This window comes from Spinacia oleracea, chromosome 1, assembly GCF_020520425.1.
Source record: "Spinacia oleracea cultivar Varoflay chromosome 1, BTI_SOV_V1, whole genome shotgun sequence".
Taxonomy (NCBI): Eukaryota; Viridiplantae; Streptophyta; class Magnoliopsida; order Caryophyllales; family Amaranthaceae; genus Spinacia; species Spinacia oleracea.
The window spans coordinates 116,418,749-116,435,891 of record NC_079487.1 but is presented as its reverse complement, the minus strand read 5'-3'; the positions used below and the strand labels follow the sequence as shown (position 1 = coordinate 116,435,891).

Here is a 17,143-nt window from a genome sequence, read left to right as displayed (position 1 = left end):
CTAGTTGGTGCTTTTTCTGTAAGTACTGTCCCAGTGCATGAAGTATCATTTTTTTGGTTTGGTCAGAACCTGCATTGCGTCGAGGAGATGCTGTATATCTTGTTGGGTTGAGCAGAAGTCTTCAGGCTACCTCACGAAAATCCATTGTCACCAATCCATGTGCTGCATTAAATATCGGATCAGCTGACTGTCCACGATATAGAGCCATGAACATGGAGGTTATTGAGCTTGACACAGGTAAATTGGTTGCCCCAGGTTTTTAATGCCTCCTCCTCCTCATCCCCTATCCCTCCTAAAAAATTACTGAAAAGGGAGAAAAGGTAAAAAAGTATCAAGGACGGATTAAAGGGTTAATATTCTTTTGCCACGTTTGACATTATGAATTTTTGCAATTAACTTGTCTTTTTACCCAGATTTTGGCAGTACATTTTCTGGTGTCTTGACTGATGATCACGGTAGGGTTCAAGCAATATGGGGGAGCTTTTCAACTCAGGTTTCGCTCTCACTTTTGCTACTTGAATATGCATAGCATGGCTGACGGCTGAAGCTGACATTCCATATTTTCATTTGCAGTTGAAATATGGTGGAAGTTCATCGGAGGACCATCAATTTGTCAGAGGTATACCAATTTATACCATCAGTCAAGTCCTTGACAAAATTTTGTCTGGTGCAAACGGCCCACCTCTTCTTATAAATGGCATTAAAAGGCCTATGCCACTTGTTAGAATACTGGAGGTGGAACTCTATCCCACCTTACTATCAAAGGCAAGGAGTTTTGGCCTGAGCAATGATTGGATCCAAGTATGTTTCTCTCTTATGTTATGTTCTTTTCCAAATCCTTTTGTACTCCCTCCGTCCCTTTTTATTCTTTACGTTTGGTATCATGCACGCGAATTTAGGCAGAATAAAAAGGTTTTGATTCCTTTTTTGAATTAAATACTAAAATATATGATTTTTTCATTAATTAAATGAGGTGAGTGGAGTGAAGGAATGTGGAATGGTGACGTGAAATCAATGTTTGAGTATTTTATTAAATTTGGACATCTTTTTGTGGAACATAAATAGGAAATATTCTAAATGTAAAGAATAAAAGGGGACGCATATACGTAAAGAATAAAAAGGGACAGTAAATCAGGGATGGCTTGTTTATCTCTTTGGGCGAATTTGGTCTATCTGATATGGAAAAATATACAGTTTTGAACAGTCCTTTGGCATGACATGCGGGCTGTCCATTGTTTTCTTGAACTTTACTGTTTGCTGCTCGGAACATGCAAACAGTCTTTTGTTTACTTGTTTTGTTTATCCTTTCTCCCGTATCCTGGATAGGGTAGTAGCCTCTTTATAAGTATTGGGATTTGGGGTTATGGCTTTATGCTGATTTAGATGTTGACAGACTTGACACGTTTACTCATCATTTTACGGACCTGACAGCCTGTTTGGTAAGTGGTCATGATTCACAAATCACTGGAATGGTAATAAATTTGTGTTTAAGTTTGTAGCGAAATTCCATGTTCATTACCATGGTGCAATGAAACTTCCTCCGCAAACGTGTGATTTTCTTCATAAATTTCCATCACTATTCAATATCAACTCTAAAGGGGTAATAGATGGGAATGAAAATTTGTGAAGAAAATGAGGTGTATAGGGATGGGCGCACATTACCCTAAATGATGGCGTGATATTTTCTTCACTAAATGACGTACTTCGTATAACTTACCAAGTTACCGTTACCATTTATTACCATCTATCAAATAGGTTGTAGAGGAAACATGGTGGCTGACACTGTACAGTTGTAGTAAACATACTTTGCTAGCTTTTGGAATCTGTATTTTTCTATGGTCGTCTTCTGATATTCTAGGTCCCATTTGGTGGTGATTGCTATTGTTGTTGTTACTATGCAACTGAACGTGAGTACTGAGTGAAGTGTTTTTCTTTTTTATACTCGTATAAAAAAGTGAAAGATGTAATGAGTTTTGAATGATGTTTTGGAATGCATAGGATATTTCTGGTTGTTAATTTTGTAATTTCTGTAGATGAATAGATCCCTCCTAACAGTGGCGCTCTCTTGTTCTTTACTGATCACATATTTTCTTGTTTTCTCTACTTCTTTTTGTGTGGTAAAAGTAAGAAATTTTAAATTACCAAAGTAAATGCTTTCTGAATTAGGAAACTGATCCCCCCCCCCCCCCCCCCCCCTCCTTTTTTACTTCCATCAGGCTCTTGTGAAGAAAGACCCTTTGAGGCGTCAAGTGTTGCGTGTCAAAGGTTGTTTGGCTGGATCAAAAGCTGAAAACATTTTGGAACAAGGTGACATGGTTTTGGCAATCAATAAAGAGCCCGTGACATGCTTTCGCGACATAGAAAACGCTTGTCAAGATTTAGACAAGCATGATAAAAATAATGGAACGCTCCAGATGACTATCTTCCGACAGGTTAGTTATTGGAATTAATAACTTATTATGATTAATATCCCTTGTATGATAGTAATGTAGATGCTGTTCTCTTATTTAATTTGGAATCTGGATGGTCCTGCAGGGGCGTGAATTGGAAGTAATAGTAGGAACTGATATTAGAGATGGTATTGGTACAGTTCGTGTTGTAAATTGGTGCGGGTGCATAGTTCAGGATCCTCATCCAGCAGTACGAGCTCTTGGGTTTCTTCCTGAAGAAGGCCATGGTGTTTTTGTTGCAAGGTATTGCCGGTGACAGTTTTGTTGGTAGAATTCAGCATTTTCTTTTGATTTGATGAAATTATCTAGTCTGGCTATGTAGGGCTGGTAAGTTCTCAATTTTCTACTGTAAACTAAACCATGACAATCTGGTTATGGTTGGGTGTCTTTTCCTTGGGTGTTATGAGCACCAAATAATTTTTTTTTGGTTCTTGAGGCTGATATTTTCAAAATTTCTTGTAATCTTGAGAAATTAAAGGTTATCTTGTTATTTTGCAGGTGGTGTCATGGCAGTCCAGCTCATAGATATGGTTTGTATGCTCTTCAATGGATAGTAGAAATGAATGGAAAACCTACACCCGATCTGGATGCTTTTGTTAGTGTTGCTAAGGTATACCAACTTTTTATTTTAAAATTTTTGTCTTAACAGTTAATGTTGATTACATTATGAACATGTGAACGTTCATCATCTTCTTTTAAATATTACAATGCAAAAGAACCAGAGAAATCAAGATATCAGGAATGTTGTGAATATAAGTTTTTTTGGTTTCAAAAGATGTCGATGTAGTTGCTGAGTTCCTGTAAGATTCCGTGTGGAGGTTGACTAGTTTGATTAAAATCTTAGGAAGCAATATTTTATTCTTCAATTTCAGATGGTTGAACACAAACTGACGTACACTGGTGGTGTGCCTCCTTTGACTTTGGGACTCTTAGTTAGAGCTGGAACCCAACCCAATAACAAAGGTCTGGGTCAAGATTTTCAACCCGTTAATCAAATGGGTCAACCCGACCCGTTTAATTGAATGGGTTGGGTCGGGTTGAAATTTTCTATCCGAAAGCAACCCGCCTAACCCATATAACTAATCGGGTCAGGTCATCCCGCGCAACCCGTATAAAGTTTAACTTTGGGTCTTTTTAGCTTATATTATAAATATGAATAAAATAAACTAACACCTAGTAGGCGTACCTACCCTGCTCTCTCAATATCTATCTTCTCTACCTCATCCCTAAGATTCTTAACTTGTATTTGTTCTCTACAAAGTACAAACGTATTCCCTACATCAACAAATAAAGCATCGGATCTAGGGTCATTTCCTGAATAACAATGAAGGAAGACGGGAAGAAGTAAATAATGATCCCCTTCTTAGCCTCTGAGTGTCGCCTCTTCTTAGATTTGGGTGACCAATTTTACTCGTTTGACTTTGTCTCAATCATTCGTTAAAAATAATTACTGCTGAATTATTTCACCAACTATTCAAGATTCAAGCAATGATGTAGTATAGATGTCAGACATTTTAAAGATTTTATTTCTCATTTTTTTTCTTCAACGTTGAATTATTATTATTTATTATTTGAGGTTTTGATTCCCGAAAAATACATATTGGAGTATTAGTTTTTGCCACAAGATTTGCCTCAAAAAATTCACTTTAGTCTTAAAGTCAAGTCGATTTACACTAGGAAAAAAAATAAAAAACCTTAAACGGGTCAACAGGTCAACCCATTTATAAACAGGTTGGGTTCAGAATCTCAGCCCGTTTAAGTAAACGGGTCGGGTTGGGTTTGGAAATTCTCAACCCGTTTATTAATAGGTCTACCTGATTCCAACACAACCCATTGCCAGCTCAGATGCCTGTGGTCGCTTTTTCTACATTTTATTTATCTCCACAACTTTGAGAGAGCAACTTACATATGTGATCTGGTAATGTATTCTCTTCTTTAACAAGTATACTTCAAAGCTAAAAAGGGTTATTGGTACTGCGGTTCTGCCTTTACAACGTGCCTCGTGATTGCTTTCTTCAGGTCTCAAAGAGGGCAGGGGTGTGGCGAACCTGTTTTATGTAGCTTTACTCCTATAATCCCCTTCCTTACAAAGTATTAATCATCTTGTTAGCTTGTAGACATGTGGTTTTCCTTCACTTGATAAAACCTGCCCATGTTATCAAGTTTTAAGTGCTGTAGAAGGTGTCTTTTCACCTAGAGTCAAAGGAAATAGCAGATTACTGGGCGAAAAAGCTGCAGAAGAAGGGTGCATTAGTAGCATGGGTATAGTTTGGAGGAGTTTAGAGCTTCATATGTTTACTGGCTGTACTGAGTCAATCTGTCCAAACAAACAGTTGAGACATAAGAATAACAAAGAAAATAACCTATCCCAAGAAATAACAAAGAGGATTTAGCGTTTGTATTTAAGTTTCTAATTTAAGTTTTGTTAGGAATCCCTCCCCTTCACAAAGCAGCGCATTAATGTGATTCTTGCCTTTTTCAATGAGCAGGAATTAGTGCATGGAGATTATGCACGTGTGAAGACAGTCCACTTGAATGGGAAGCCCCGTGTCTTAACATTGAAGCAAGATTTGCATTACTGGCCAACTTGGGAGCTAAGGTTTGATTCAAACACCGCACTGTGGTATAGGAATACAATTAAGGCATTAGATACTGTTGTGGCATGAATGGTTCCATCAGCCAAGTTCGTTTTGTAAGTGAAGTCCAGAGTTTGCGAACCCTTTGATGGTACATACCTCATTGAGCATTGTTTTCGGAGCTGCTTCAAGATGATTACACATTTACACTGCACTGAACATTTCTGAGATTGATCATGCAGTTCAATTTCTTTTCATTATTGAGGGGCAGCTTGTTTAAACAAGGAGGAGGAGGCCTTTAAAGGATTATTCATGATCTTGCATGTTTGGATAGATGCAAAATTGATCTATGTAGAAGGGATGTGAATTTTCTAGATGTTATAATTGAAATTTTATGCAAGGGACGTACATCGATACATGAATTTCTTCAACGTAACGGAGGTGGCTAAGTATGTAGGTATCTCTATTGTTGTCTTGAAAGAACTCTATTGAAACTTATGTTGAAGTCCTCTTATGTGCGCCTTTTTTTTTGTCCTGCTTCATACTTGTATTGTATTGTATTGTATTACAATAATATCCCCTCTGATTCATGCTTGGTATTGGTATTGTAGAATACTTTTTTATCCAAACAGCTAATTATGGAAAATTATGTATACCATATTTTGGTAATAGTATGAGACTGAGGTTCGCTTCTTCTTAATGTAACTTTTAGCCCTTAGTTAGAATATAACTCACAAAAGGCTTCCATAACCTCCAGTTTCATTTCTTATCGTCATGTTTCCTCGAACTTTGTTGCTGGTAGGTTCTCCGTTACTCATATTGGAACTGAACCTATCTATAGCATTATTGGAATCGGAGTATTGAACTTGGTATAAGTCTTGGTGGGTGGTATCTAAGACCTCGGCTAAGCCCCCCAACCATGTCGTAGCTCTGTATCAAGTGTTCCACAACCTCCACTGTGGTAGAGGGAAAAGCATGGCAAGTGGGTGAGGCTGACCATGACAAGGAATAGACCCCCTATAAAAAAAAAACTTGTATAGGCGAAAAAAGAAGTTTTGGCAAGGCAACACTCTTTTGATTTTGTAAATTGTGATCCATTCTTTCCTATCTTAGATTGATGGGAATGTGCTGATCCAACGGAGTACATTGGTGTAAAAGGATGTATTGTTCACAACTTGAAGAATACGCAAAATCTTTTGCTGTAAAAGATAGACACTTCAGCTAACAAAGCTACTTTTTCTACTACAAAAATTTATGAAATTTTAAAAATTAAATTTGAACTGGGTTGACTAACATTAAATATGTGATCATGCGGACCTCTAAAAACTTGTACACCGTTGTTGAGACGAGAGGGTTACAGTGAAGTATGCCTTTTCAAATATTTCTTTGATTTGAATAACAAATTGTTCTTTTTTGTGTATACAATTACGTACTCCGTAGTATTTTTTTATGGATTCAACATGCTAATCGTGAGCAAGAAAATGAATACATATAAATATGCAAATCAAGTAGCAACTTTTTTTGTGTGTTAATTTTGAGGGTGTTTGGCTAAAAAAAATATGCAAAGAGTTGTGAAATGGCCTTTCGATATCTTGAGGGTTGTGCTAAAGTTGAATTATAGGAATTAAAGATTTGGCAAGCTCAGAGAGTGTAAGTGTGAGTGTGTGACTGCCCTCTCCAAGCTTTTCCTGCTAGATTAATTGTTAGATATGAGCGATTTGTTGGTTTTAAATGCGTTTCTTTGATCATCGATAAATTCAGCCATATGTTTGAAAAAAGTCAATAAAATTTCATGTTTAGAAAATTTATGAATGTGATAATGAACACACATTTTATGATCACACGAGTGAATAAATTGTGTAAATTAAAGTGATAACCATATATTGATCAACTTCATTCATCTCTTTATCAAGTACATTTGAAAAGCTAGAAAAAAGAATGGAACTAATTACATAACTTTTAACTTTTCCCTCACTTAAGCTTGACTCAAAGTGTGATCCTTTGATCATCTCCAACCAAGAAGAGGAATTGATGATGAAGATAACAACAAAACCACCCATAAACTACCGAGTAACCGAAACCGGTTCATGTTTGCTGATGAATCTTGAGGTGAACGTGGTGGATTCTTGTAGTAATAAGGGAAGTAAGGCACAATTGGGTTAGGAGGGGGAGGAGCATTACCATAAGGGAACATTGATCCACTAGGAGGAGGGTAATTATAACCATAACTTGGTGTGTACCCTGATGATGATGGTGGTGGTGGGGAGTAGTATTGTGCCGGCGTAGACGGTGGTGGTGGCGACGAATATTCGTAGCTGGGTGTCGCTGGCGGTGGCGGCGATGAATAGTCGTAGGTGGGGGTCGATGGCGGCGATGGTGGTGGTGGACAATTTGAGGTGGTGGGTGTGGGGGTTTTAGGTGGTGGAAGGACCGGTGTCGGTGTAGACCACCCTATAGGTGGTGGAAGACAAGGATATGGGCACACATAAGGGGCTTCTTGTAATGACTTTTGTGGAAATAGTGTTAATGTTAATAAGATGATTAAAAAGTAAAGAGATGTATGGGAAAAGAAATATGACCTCTTGTTAGTCATATTGTGTGAAGAATAATAAGATTGAATGGTAAGGAAAAGAAGGAATATAAGTAGTAGATAGAAGTTGGTGGTAATGAGGAAAGAGAGGAAGTGAAAGCCGCCTAAGCTATAAGGGAAGGTGGTGGACCATTTGTGTAGGGTACCCCGGAGAAGATAGGACATTATGTGGGTGGAAGATATTAATTACTATAATTAATTTGGAAACTTTGAAAGCAATGTTGAAATAATAATTGAGTGGTTTTTTGTCAAAACTTTTTTGTAAATTAGGATAGCTTTTACTTTTTTTATTTTCTCCTCTCTTTTTACTTTCTTTTATATGTTCTTTTTAAAAGTGAGGATAAATATTTTATAGTGAAATTGTGGACCTTGTGGTAACTACTAACTTTTTTTAGGGATCGGTATCTAATACTACCTTTGTTTCGCAATACTTGCATCATTTCTTTTTTCACGTATCTTAAGATGCTTCTTTGAACATTAATATTTCTAATTGCGTATAAGTAAAATTTATTAAAAAAAAATGATATTTGAAATCCTTACATTGATACGAATATAACAATATCTCACTTGACTATTTGTTTTTACATAATGTGAAAGAAAAATTGTCAAATACTCAAAGTTAGTTAATGAATAGTGTCCAAAAGAAAAATGATGCATCTATTGCGAAACAGAGGAAGTAACTACTGTACTACATAGTATCTAGTGGTTACTAATTTACTCTGTTAAAATGTTAATGCAATGAAATAGTTTCGTCGTTAGTAATGTAAAATTAAATGGAACTTGTTATGCTACATACTTCATACACAACTTCTGAATATTGATAAGCTTAGGGGTGTTCATCGGTCCAAACCCGGACCGGACCGGACCGAAGACCGAAATTTGATAATTTGAGACCTAAAGATCGGACCGATTATGCTTGGACCGAACTCGGACCGGACCGATAAAATCTGTCCAAAACCCGGACCGGACCGATTTGGACCGGTTGTAGACCTTTTTCTATTTATTTTTTATTTTTCTAAAAATTATGGTAAAAAGAAAAAATATATATAAAAAAATCAATTTTTTAAGGCCTTTTTTGGAAGCTAAAATAAAACATATCACAATATAATAATATTTACAACATATTAAAGGAGAGAATTAACTTTTTAAGTATTTTATATTATATTTTATTAAGAAAAAATCGGTCCGGTCCAAAATCGGGTTTTGGACCGGACCAGACCGGACCGGACCGAAGACCGAAAATTGATATTTCTTGACCCGATGACCGGACCGATTATCTTCGGTCCGGTCTGATCCGGTCTGGGTCGGTCCGGTCAGGTCCATTTTTTCGGTCCGGACCAATTTTTGCACACCCCTAGATAAGCTAGCTAGCAATAACTATAATTTCTAAACGATATAGAGAACTCAAGTTGAATTTTTTTGACATAATTGTGTATCGTTTAGTATGTGAAATTGTGAATGTGTGAATGTGTGAATGTGTGAATGTGAATTATCAACATGTACATAGTTGCTTACCTGTTTTATTAGAATGTTTCTTTTAGATGGATTTTAGTTACGTTATTTTTAAGTGTCTTTTAATTATAGTAAAAAATTTCTTTTTATATTGATCATATTATTAGGTAATAAAATAATGATAGTTACTTTATAATAACATTTTCTGTCTCATTGTATTGAGGGAGTAATTTAAGAGAGGTGTTAGTTCTGAACTTCTAATTATAATTAATTAATTATAAAATGACTTTCTTCAACAGGTTTATTAAGTATGTCCTCAATGCATGTTCTAAGGGCTTGCATTATCGTTAATTAAGCATTTGAGGACAAGAGTAAGTTATAAAAAATGAAAGTAGCAACAAGAAAGTAGAGAGAAAGACAGAAGAAATGAAAGGGACTTTCTTGGAGGTATCTTATTATGGCCAATAGGATTGAGATAAAGCAACTCTATGATTACTTTTAAGACTATTATTGAGTTATTATTGGTGAGTTGGTTTTTATTTTTTTAAAATGTCGTTATAAAGCATAGCACTAATATTCCATTTTTAATCCACTTTTAAAGTTTTAATTAATCTTCCTGTCAAAAAATAAAAAAGTTTTAATTAATCTTAAGCTTGTTGAGGTTTGAGGGGAGTAAAAATTACTACACGTACTTGTGTAGTTATGTGAGCAAAAATAGACCAAATGCTCGTTTTATCTTTCTCTAAAAAAAAGAGTAAAAGTAGTCGAAATTATCCTTGTTGTATATTTTGTTAACTGTAGTCATAGTATATACAAATTGGCTCATCCCTAATACATTGCCCTTATAATAAAAAATGATTACCAGAGATCACAAATTTACTCTAACATAAAAATTTGCTCACACTATTTATGTTTCTTGTCAATTCCATTCAACTCAACTCGTAACACACTTTTAGTACGGGGACAAACGATAAGGGACTGAGAAACTGAGTGAGTATGTATTAAGAAGAAAACTCAAGATAAATGATGTTTTCTTCGTTTTTAATTCTACCGCATTAATTTTGTACACTACTTACATACTTACTGTTGATCTTATATAATTAGGTATTTTGTAATTTTGTAACTTAGCAGCCAAATGACTCAAAGTTAAAACCCATTTATTATTATGTCCCATGTTGAAAGAGTAATATAAATACCATTGTTAAACAAAGAACCAAAAAAAAAAAATTAAAATTGCGGCGTTGCAAATTTGCGATTAGCGGGACACAAACTTGAAAAATGCAATAATAAAAAGTAGTTATTGTGGGCCTGTGTCAGACGAATGGGGCCTTGAAACCGTAGATCTTCCTAGGGGAATGGGCCTTATTCTTCGGCCCCAACTTATGGATTTTTTTGTTTCTGACAGATGCTGGCTGCTCTCCAACCTTGACTACTGTATGGGAAGTACATGTGCATTTCCGGCAAACATTCACACCATTGGCCATTCTTAATAATCCATTTCTGAATAATTACATAAGTATAACTATCATAATTGTCAATCGCGGTTTTAGTCTAATTATCCATCTTTATTCTATAAGGTAATTCCTAAAATCATTCCAATAAATGATTTTTTTTATTTCCCTTACGAATAGTTTACAACTAGTATAACACCCGTGCGATGCACGATTTGAAAATCATAATATCAAATTTGTAGAAAATATATTATACATAGGGGATTTTCTTACACCAATACAATATTGTATTTACTTAGTAGTGACTCTCATGCAGAGATTTTATGTTTATTATCCTTATCTTTCAAATCATAATATCAAATTTGTAGAAAATATATCATACATAGGGGATTTTATGCAGAGATTTTATGTATTAATATACATAGTAATTTAATCATTACAATATGATGGAAAAATTAACCAATAAATTAATTAATCAATGAGGTTTTGAATAATATTTTTTCCATTTGCATTTCTCCTTCTTTGTTTCCCCCCTAAATGTGTTGTTAAGTACTCCTTCCGTTCCATAATATTTTCCGATTTTTCATTATGTGCGGTCTCATATGCACTACTTTGACCATACATTATGAAACGGAGGAAATATAGAAGAAGATTCAATAAAAAAAAAATAACGTCTTATTTAAACGTTTGACTTTCAGTAAATGGTCATACGTAGCTCCTATAATAAAATGATCCAATTCCGGGTATTAAAAACTAAATATTTTTATATATTTTAAAAAAACATTTGAAAAAATGCTTATAAATTATAGAGTAGGTCAATCGTTACCACCATTGTGGCTTTGACCCATCATTTTTGTGCATGTCTATTTTAAATTTTTATAGGAATTTAATATTTTACTACATTAATAGAAATTAGTAAATTATATGATGAAAGTGGTTTTATTCAATTCATCATCCGCTAGGGGAATAAAATATAAAAGTATTCTTGTCATAACACTCGTCTTATTTGTACGGGTCGTACTCATCTTTTTTTTCCACCCGAATTACGTACCACCTTAGTATCTTACCCATAAACCTTATTTTTTTTTCAATTTTTATAATAATTTGATATTTTATTACGTTAATTAAAAATGAGAAAACTATACATTGGAAGTAAATTTATTATTTGTATCAACGGTGGTCGGAACATATTTAAAATTATTCTTGTCATACACACCCGCTTATGTACTAACAAATCCTAACACACATCTTCATTCTACTCATTTTTAACCCACACGAATAAACACTTTAGTATGTATAACTTGCCAATAAACTTGATAAAATGTCTTACCCTCCCGACTTGTACTTGAATATCCCAAACGGAAGTCTTCTTACCCGTAAATAAGCCCTACTCGAACGAACTCACTTTTTTCATTCCTAAATAACAATCGGTTTACTTTATCCAAGCACCAACTTTGACCTTAGTTAGGTCGTTCATAAAATACACTCATACGTAGTAAAAACAATATCATATACCAGTTGTTTCGTATTAAGAATTAATTTATAAAATAATACTCAGTAAATCTTTTATATAATTTTTCTCTGAATATATTGATATGAACGATCAAAGTTAAATCTTGAAAAGTGACACTACTAAGGACTATGTATATATTCTGCTTTCGAGCATTTTGACATATAATATTTTTAGTATTACACTTGTTATAAAGTCAAGAAAATACTTAATACTTACAATAAAATGTTCAAGGATTTGGGGCAAGTTAGTGGGTGTGTGGGACATGTCGCGTGTAACCCCAACCCATATCCTCCGATCCTTACCATGGTACATATAAAATGTATCTTGATTTCACCACCAACTTATTATATATGAAGCAATTTTTTTAAAAATATATATATATATATATATATATATATATATATATATATATATATATATATATATATATGTTTTGATCTCTATGTATTTAATTTCACGTTGAAATTAAGGATTTTTTTAGAATAATATGTTCTCTTTTAAAAAAAAGTACGGAAAAAAAAGTTTATAATACAAATTTTTGTAGTGTTCCGATACCAACGGTCACACTTCCTTTTCAAAAAGACGTGTTACATACACATAATATACAATTTACCCTGTATATATAAATGGAGTTCCATGTGGAACAAGTAACCCATTTTATATAGCCTTAAAAACCCAAGCCCTTGGGAAATACGCAACCATCGTGTTGTTTAATTATGACGGTTAACCACTCGTTAAATTAGCAACCTATTCTAAGGTATCATACAATTAGGATATGTCTTTGTTCTCTTTATCTTATTTTTATTGCTTATTAGATTAGACCACTAAAATTAGACTAGATCAGACTAGATAAAACAAAAAATACTAACAGAAATCATCACCATATCAAACCATACCAGACCAAAAACTAAAAAAAGCAGACCATATTAGTTGAAGAGAACAAAGCCATATTCATGTCATTCTCTACGTACACGGCTACACGCGCACAAAAAAAAAACGGATATTTCATGAAATACCCCCGAGGTTTAAGTTAATTCACCAGGTACCCTCGTTGTTTCAGTAATCTACCAGGTACCCCTCAGGTTTCATTTTCTCGCATGACTTAACCCTGCCGTTAAGTGGCCGTTAGAAACTTTTTTTTCACCAGGTACCCTCGTAATTATTTCACCAGGTACCCCTGAGGTTTTTTAGATTTTCACCAGGTGCCCTTGTGCTTTATGGTAATTTCACCAGATACCCCTGCTCACCAACGGCTAGTTTTTTTAAAAAAAACTAGCCGTTGGTAATCCTTCTCTATTTAAAGGGGGAGCCGCTGCAACTCTTCACTACAAATTTCTGTTCTTCCCCTTAACCAACTCATATTTTTCCTAATTCCCAACTCACCTTCAAATGAGCTCATATTCTCAATCCCAATCTTCTTCTACAACGTATGAATCCTCATACGTTTTAGTTCCAAACAAAACATGCAACATATGTGGGAAAAAATTTGCAATAAGAAGTTCTGAAACAATGAAAAATCCTCAAAGACTATATTACAAGTGTGACTTATGTGACAACTTCAAGTGGTGCAAGGGAAGCATTGAGCAACCACTGCCAATCAGAAACAACAGAGGTAGCACAAAGGAAGGAGAAATTGAAGAAAACAGAAGCTTGGATGAAGAAATTCACCAAATGAAGAAGAAACTCAAGCAGCAAAAGAAATTAATGCATGGAACTATCAAAATTGGCATTGTAATGTTTTTTATTCTAGTATTTGTAATGAGAAAGTGAATGATGACATTTCATCAATAATATGATATTTCATTTCCGAATTAAGTAGCTTTACAAAAGTGTGCCCCCGACACGCAAAAACTTTAAGTGTAGCTCTACAAAAACTTGCTCCCATTGGCAAAAGATATACATGATAAGTTTAGCAAAAAGTTATGCATAAATCACAAAATCAAGTACGCTTCCTTTTTCCCTTACTTGATGCATTACGTTGTTGCTGTGAACTGGAAGCACCTTGATCTCCCCCTTGCTGTGAACCAGCTACACCAGAACCAGCTGCACCAGCTGCACCAGCAGAACCAAAAGCACCACCACCAGCAGCAGCAGCAGCAGCAGCAGCAGCCTTCTTTTGCTTTGCAGTGGCCCCACCTCTGCATGTCCTTGCATTGTGTCCCACCTCCTTGCACTTACCACACCTCACAGTGCTATTTCTCTTTCCCCTTTTTGGATCATGTTTACCTCTTTTTCTCAGGTTAGGGGGTCTACCTGATGCCCTCTTCATGGGTGGTGGGAGGATAATAGGAAGGTCAAAAGAAAGCCATTGGGTTGGGTCAGGCATGGGGTGTATGTGCTCTGAGTAAGTTAACTTGTATGCTTGCCCTTTGAAGTAGTGAGACACAAAATCAGTAGCCTCAAGTCTTTGGTGGTAAATAACCCTAAGGCCATGTCTGCAAGGTATGCCAGATATTTGCCATACTCCACAACCACAAGTCCTTGCATCAAACTTAATAGGGTATTTGACAGCCCCCTCTTTCACTTCATATTCCCCTCCCCCAGCAATTGTTACAGAACAAAACCTGGTGAAACTACCCGTTGGTGAGCAGGGGTATCTGGTGAAATTACCATAAAGCACAAGGGCACCTGGTGAAAATCTAAAAAACCTCAGGGGTACCTGGTGAAATAAATTACGAGGGTACCTGGTGAAAAAAAGTTTCTAACGGCCACTTAACGGCAAGGTTAAATCATGCGAGAAAATGAAACCTGAGGGGTACCTGGTAGATTACTGAAACAACGAGGGTACCTGGTGAATTAACTTAAACCTCGGGGGTATTTCATGAAATATCCGAAAAAAAAATTAAAGAAGAAAACATAGTCAATAGACTTAAAGTCTTTAAACTTGTATCGATTGATGCTCTTCCATGGGGTGTGGGAGGGAGAGGGCCGAGGTGATGACCATATTCCGCGTAAAATGCAATATATAACTCCCTAATAGACTTAAAGTCTTTAAACTTGTACGGAGTATTCCCAAAGCGTTACCTTAGAGCAAGATTAAGGGGGTTTTGTTTTAAGATTTTCTTCAATTGCCATGTCATCATTTCATTAATATAAAATAATTAAATTATTGTTAAGACTCCTTAAGATTTAATCAAACTTAGCTCTTCACCCATTAAATCATTTAAGACTTGTAAATTTATGCACAATATCATTTTATTATTTAATTTAACTCACATACCAAGTCTTAAGTTGAGTCTTAGTTTTTCAAGACTCAATTTAAGACTTTGATAAGACTCGTCCACTTCAATGCTACAATTTCTATGTGTGTGATCTTAAGACTGATGAGTCATATGCCACATCAGCACAACTCAAGTCTTAAAACTTGGGGCTGATCATGCTCTTATATATATATATTCACCTGTGCTAAAAAATGTTTCAATTATAAACAATATAACAATATATTGACTTAATAGCAATTATGAAAATTTACTCCTTTTTATTTTCCTTTTCTTAAAGATATACGTATTATGATACAAAGTAATAGTAATACTATACCTTAAATTAGGGGTTTTTTTATTCGACGTCCTCAATCGCTAAAAACGCCCGCGTATTTATGATAAAATGACGTTTTTACCCTTTTAAAGAAAATTACCCACATCTCCATTCATCCTTCCCCTTCACGTTTTTTAAACTTTTTTTTGAATCGAAATTAATGTACAAACAAATAAAAAATTTAAACTACAATTTTTAAATAAATACTTCTAACAATTTTATTTATTTTATTTCAATTATATTAATTATTTTAATTATGAAATTCAGTAATTATTCAATACTTTTTTTTGGCAACACTTTTTAAAATATTCGAAATTAAAAACGAAATAATAAACTATTTATTTTCATTTTTATTACATTCTTTTTTATCTAGCACGAAAGAAAATGAATTAAAAAAAATTATTTTTTAAAAAAACACAAGGGCCGCCGGGAATTGGCGGCCCGGACCATGGTTGGTCCACCTGGAATTGGCGACCCGAACCATGGTTGGTCCACCCGGAATTGGCGGCCGAACCATGGTTGGTCCACCTGGAATTGGCGGCACGGACCATGGTTGGTCCACCCGGAATTGGCGGCCCAGCCACGGTTCGGGCCGCCAATTCCGGGTGGACCAACCATGGTTCGGATCGCCAATTCCGGGTGGACCAACCATGGTCCGGGGCGCCAATTCCGGGTGGCTCTTGTGTTTTTTTTAAAAAATGATTTTTTTTTTCTCGTCGGGTAAAAACGAATGTAATAATAAAAACAATAGTTTATTATTTCGGATATTTAAAAAAGTGTTGCCAAAAAAGAATTGAATAAATACTGAATTTCTTAATTAAAATAATTAATATAATTGAAAAAAAAATTGTTAGAATTTCTTGTTTAAAAAATGTATTTGTTTATATATTAATTTTGATTAAAAAAAAGTTAAAAAATGTGAAGGTGGAAGGGTGAAGGGGGAGGGGGTAATTTTCTTTAAAGGGTAAAATGGTCCTTTCACCATAAATACGAGGGCGTTTTTAGCGATTGAGGACGTCGAATAGCGATACACTATATTAGGCGCATACCCAACAAAAATAAAAAAGATAAAGAAAACTTTGGTAGTAATTATAATTTCAAAGTAGATTACATGATACTCAAACGCCAATGCTAGATAAAATGATTGTTGCTTATCATGTAAGCATGATCACTTCCAATAGTGCAACTATAACAAACATTACAAAACCACTTTGAAGTCTTGGACCACTTGAGTCATATGTCGTATACCCTGTCACGTATAAATTGCCGCCCGGAGTGTTGTAGTATTCTGGCGGCGGAGGTGGTGGCGCTTGTTGACTCATGCAGGGGTAGCATGGAGGCTCCTTTGGAGGTGGCGGTGGCGGGTTACATGGTGGAGGTGGTGGTGGGGGACATGGTGGGAGTGGTGGAGGCGGTGGCGGAGGAAGGATTTCGGGGCAAGTGTCACACTTGATGCTTGGGTTAGGTAACGGTGGTGTTGAGTTGATATCCAATTCCTCGGTGGCTTTGCATGAAATTGTGAATAAAAAGAGGAGTGCAAAAAAAGGGATGTGCATATTTTGGAGGATTGAAGTCAT

At 35.4% G+C, this 17,143-nt stretch overlaps 4 protein-coding genes across 4 annotated transcripts in view; 1 reads left to right on the top strand and 3 right to left on the bottom strand.

Moving 5' to 3' along the window:
* The window catches only part of LOC110804380 (protease Do-like 7), a 28,949-nt gene extending 23,223 nt beyond the window's left edge, over nucleotides 1-5,726 (top strand). Inside the window, exons 18-24 of the mRNA XM_022009975.2 lie at nucleotides 67-237; nucleotides 414-493; nucleotides 574-801; nucleotides 2,217-2,432; nucleotides 2,536-2,693; nucleotides 2,949-3,060; nucleotides 4,940-5,726. Coding sequence (XP_021865667.1) covers nucleotides 67-237; nucleotides 414-493; nucleotides 574-801; nucleotides 2,217-2,432; nucleotides 2,536-2,693; nucleotides 2,949-3,060; nucleotides 4,940-5,116 — 1,142 coding nt within the window. The 3' untranslated portion in view covers nucleotides 5,117-5,726. The remainder of the gene's footprint in view (nucleotides 1-66; nucleotides 238-413; nucleotides 494-573; nucleotides 802-2,216; nucleotides 2,433-2,535; nucleotides 2,694-2,948; nucleotides 3,061-4,939) is intronic.
* A 1,155-nt stretch (nucleotides 5,727-6,881) lies between these two features.
* Nucleotides 6,882-7,686, bottom strand: LOC130466157 (leucine-rich repeat extensin-like protein 3). Its single transcript, XM_056834857.1, has one exon. It carries the CDS (start codon nucleotides 7,617-7,619, stop codon nucleotides 7,032-7,034), a length of 588 nt encoding a protein of 195 aa, XP_056690835.1. The 5' UTR covers nucleotides 7,620-7,686; the 3' UTR covers nucleotides 6,882-7,031.
* A 5,341-nt stretch (nucleotides 7,687-13,027) lies between these two features.
* Nucleotides 13,028-14,810, bottom strand: LOC130466156 (uncharacterized). Its single transcript, XM_056834856.1, has 2 exons — nucleotides 14,792-14,810; nucleotides 13,028-14,691 (listed from the first exon to the last, which is right to left on the bottom strand). Exon 2 carries the CDS (start codon nucleotides 14,356-14,358, stop codon nucleotides 13,972-13,974), a length of 387 nt encoding a protein of 128 aa, XP_056690834.1. The 5' UTR covers nucleotides 14,359-14,691; nucleotides 14,792-14,810; the 3' UTR covers nucleotides 13,028-13,971.
* Nucleotides 14,811-16,720: 1,910 nt separating this feature from the next.
* Nucleotides 16,721-17,143, bottom strand: LOC130465631 (uncharacterized). The gene has a single exon (XM_056834467.1). The coding sequence runs from the start codon at nucleotides 17,141-17,143 to the stop codon at nucleotides 16,721-16,723; it is 423 nt and encodes a 140-aa protein (XP_056690445.1).

Bases quoted from the DNA above. Each gene is read 5' to 3' on its own strand.
- LOC130466157 (XM_056834857.1), bottom strand. From the start codon at position 7,619: ATGACTAACAAGAGGTCATATTTCTTTTCCCATACATCTCTTTACTTT.
- LOC130466156 (XM_056834856.1), bottom strand. From the start codon at position 14,358: ATGCCTGACCCAACCCAATGGCTTTCTTTTGACCTTCCTATTATCCTC.
- LOC130465631 (XM_056834467.1), bottom strand. From the start codon at position 17,143: ATGACTTCAATCCTCCAAAATATGCACATCCCTTTTTTTGCACTCCTC.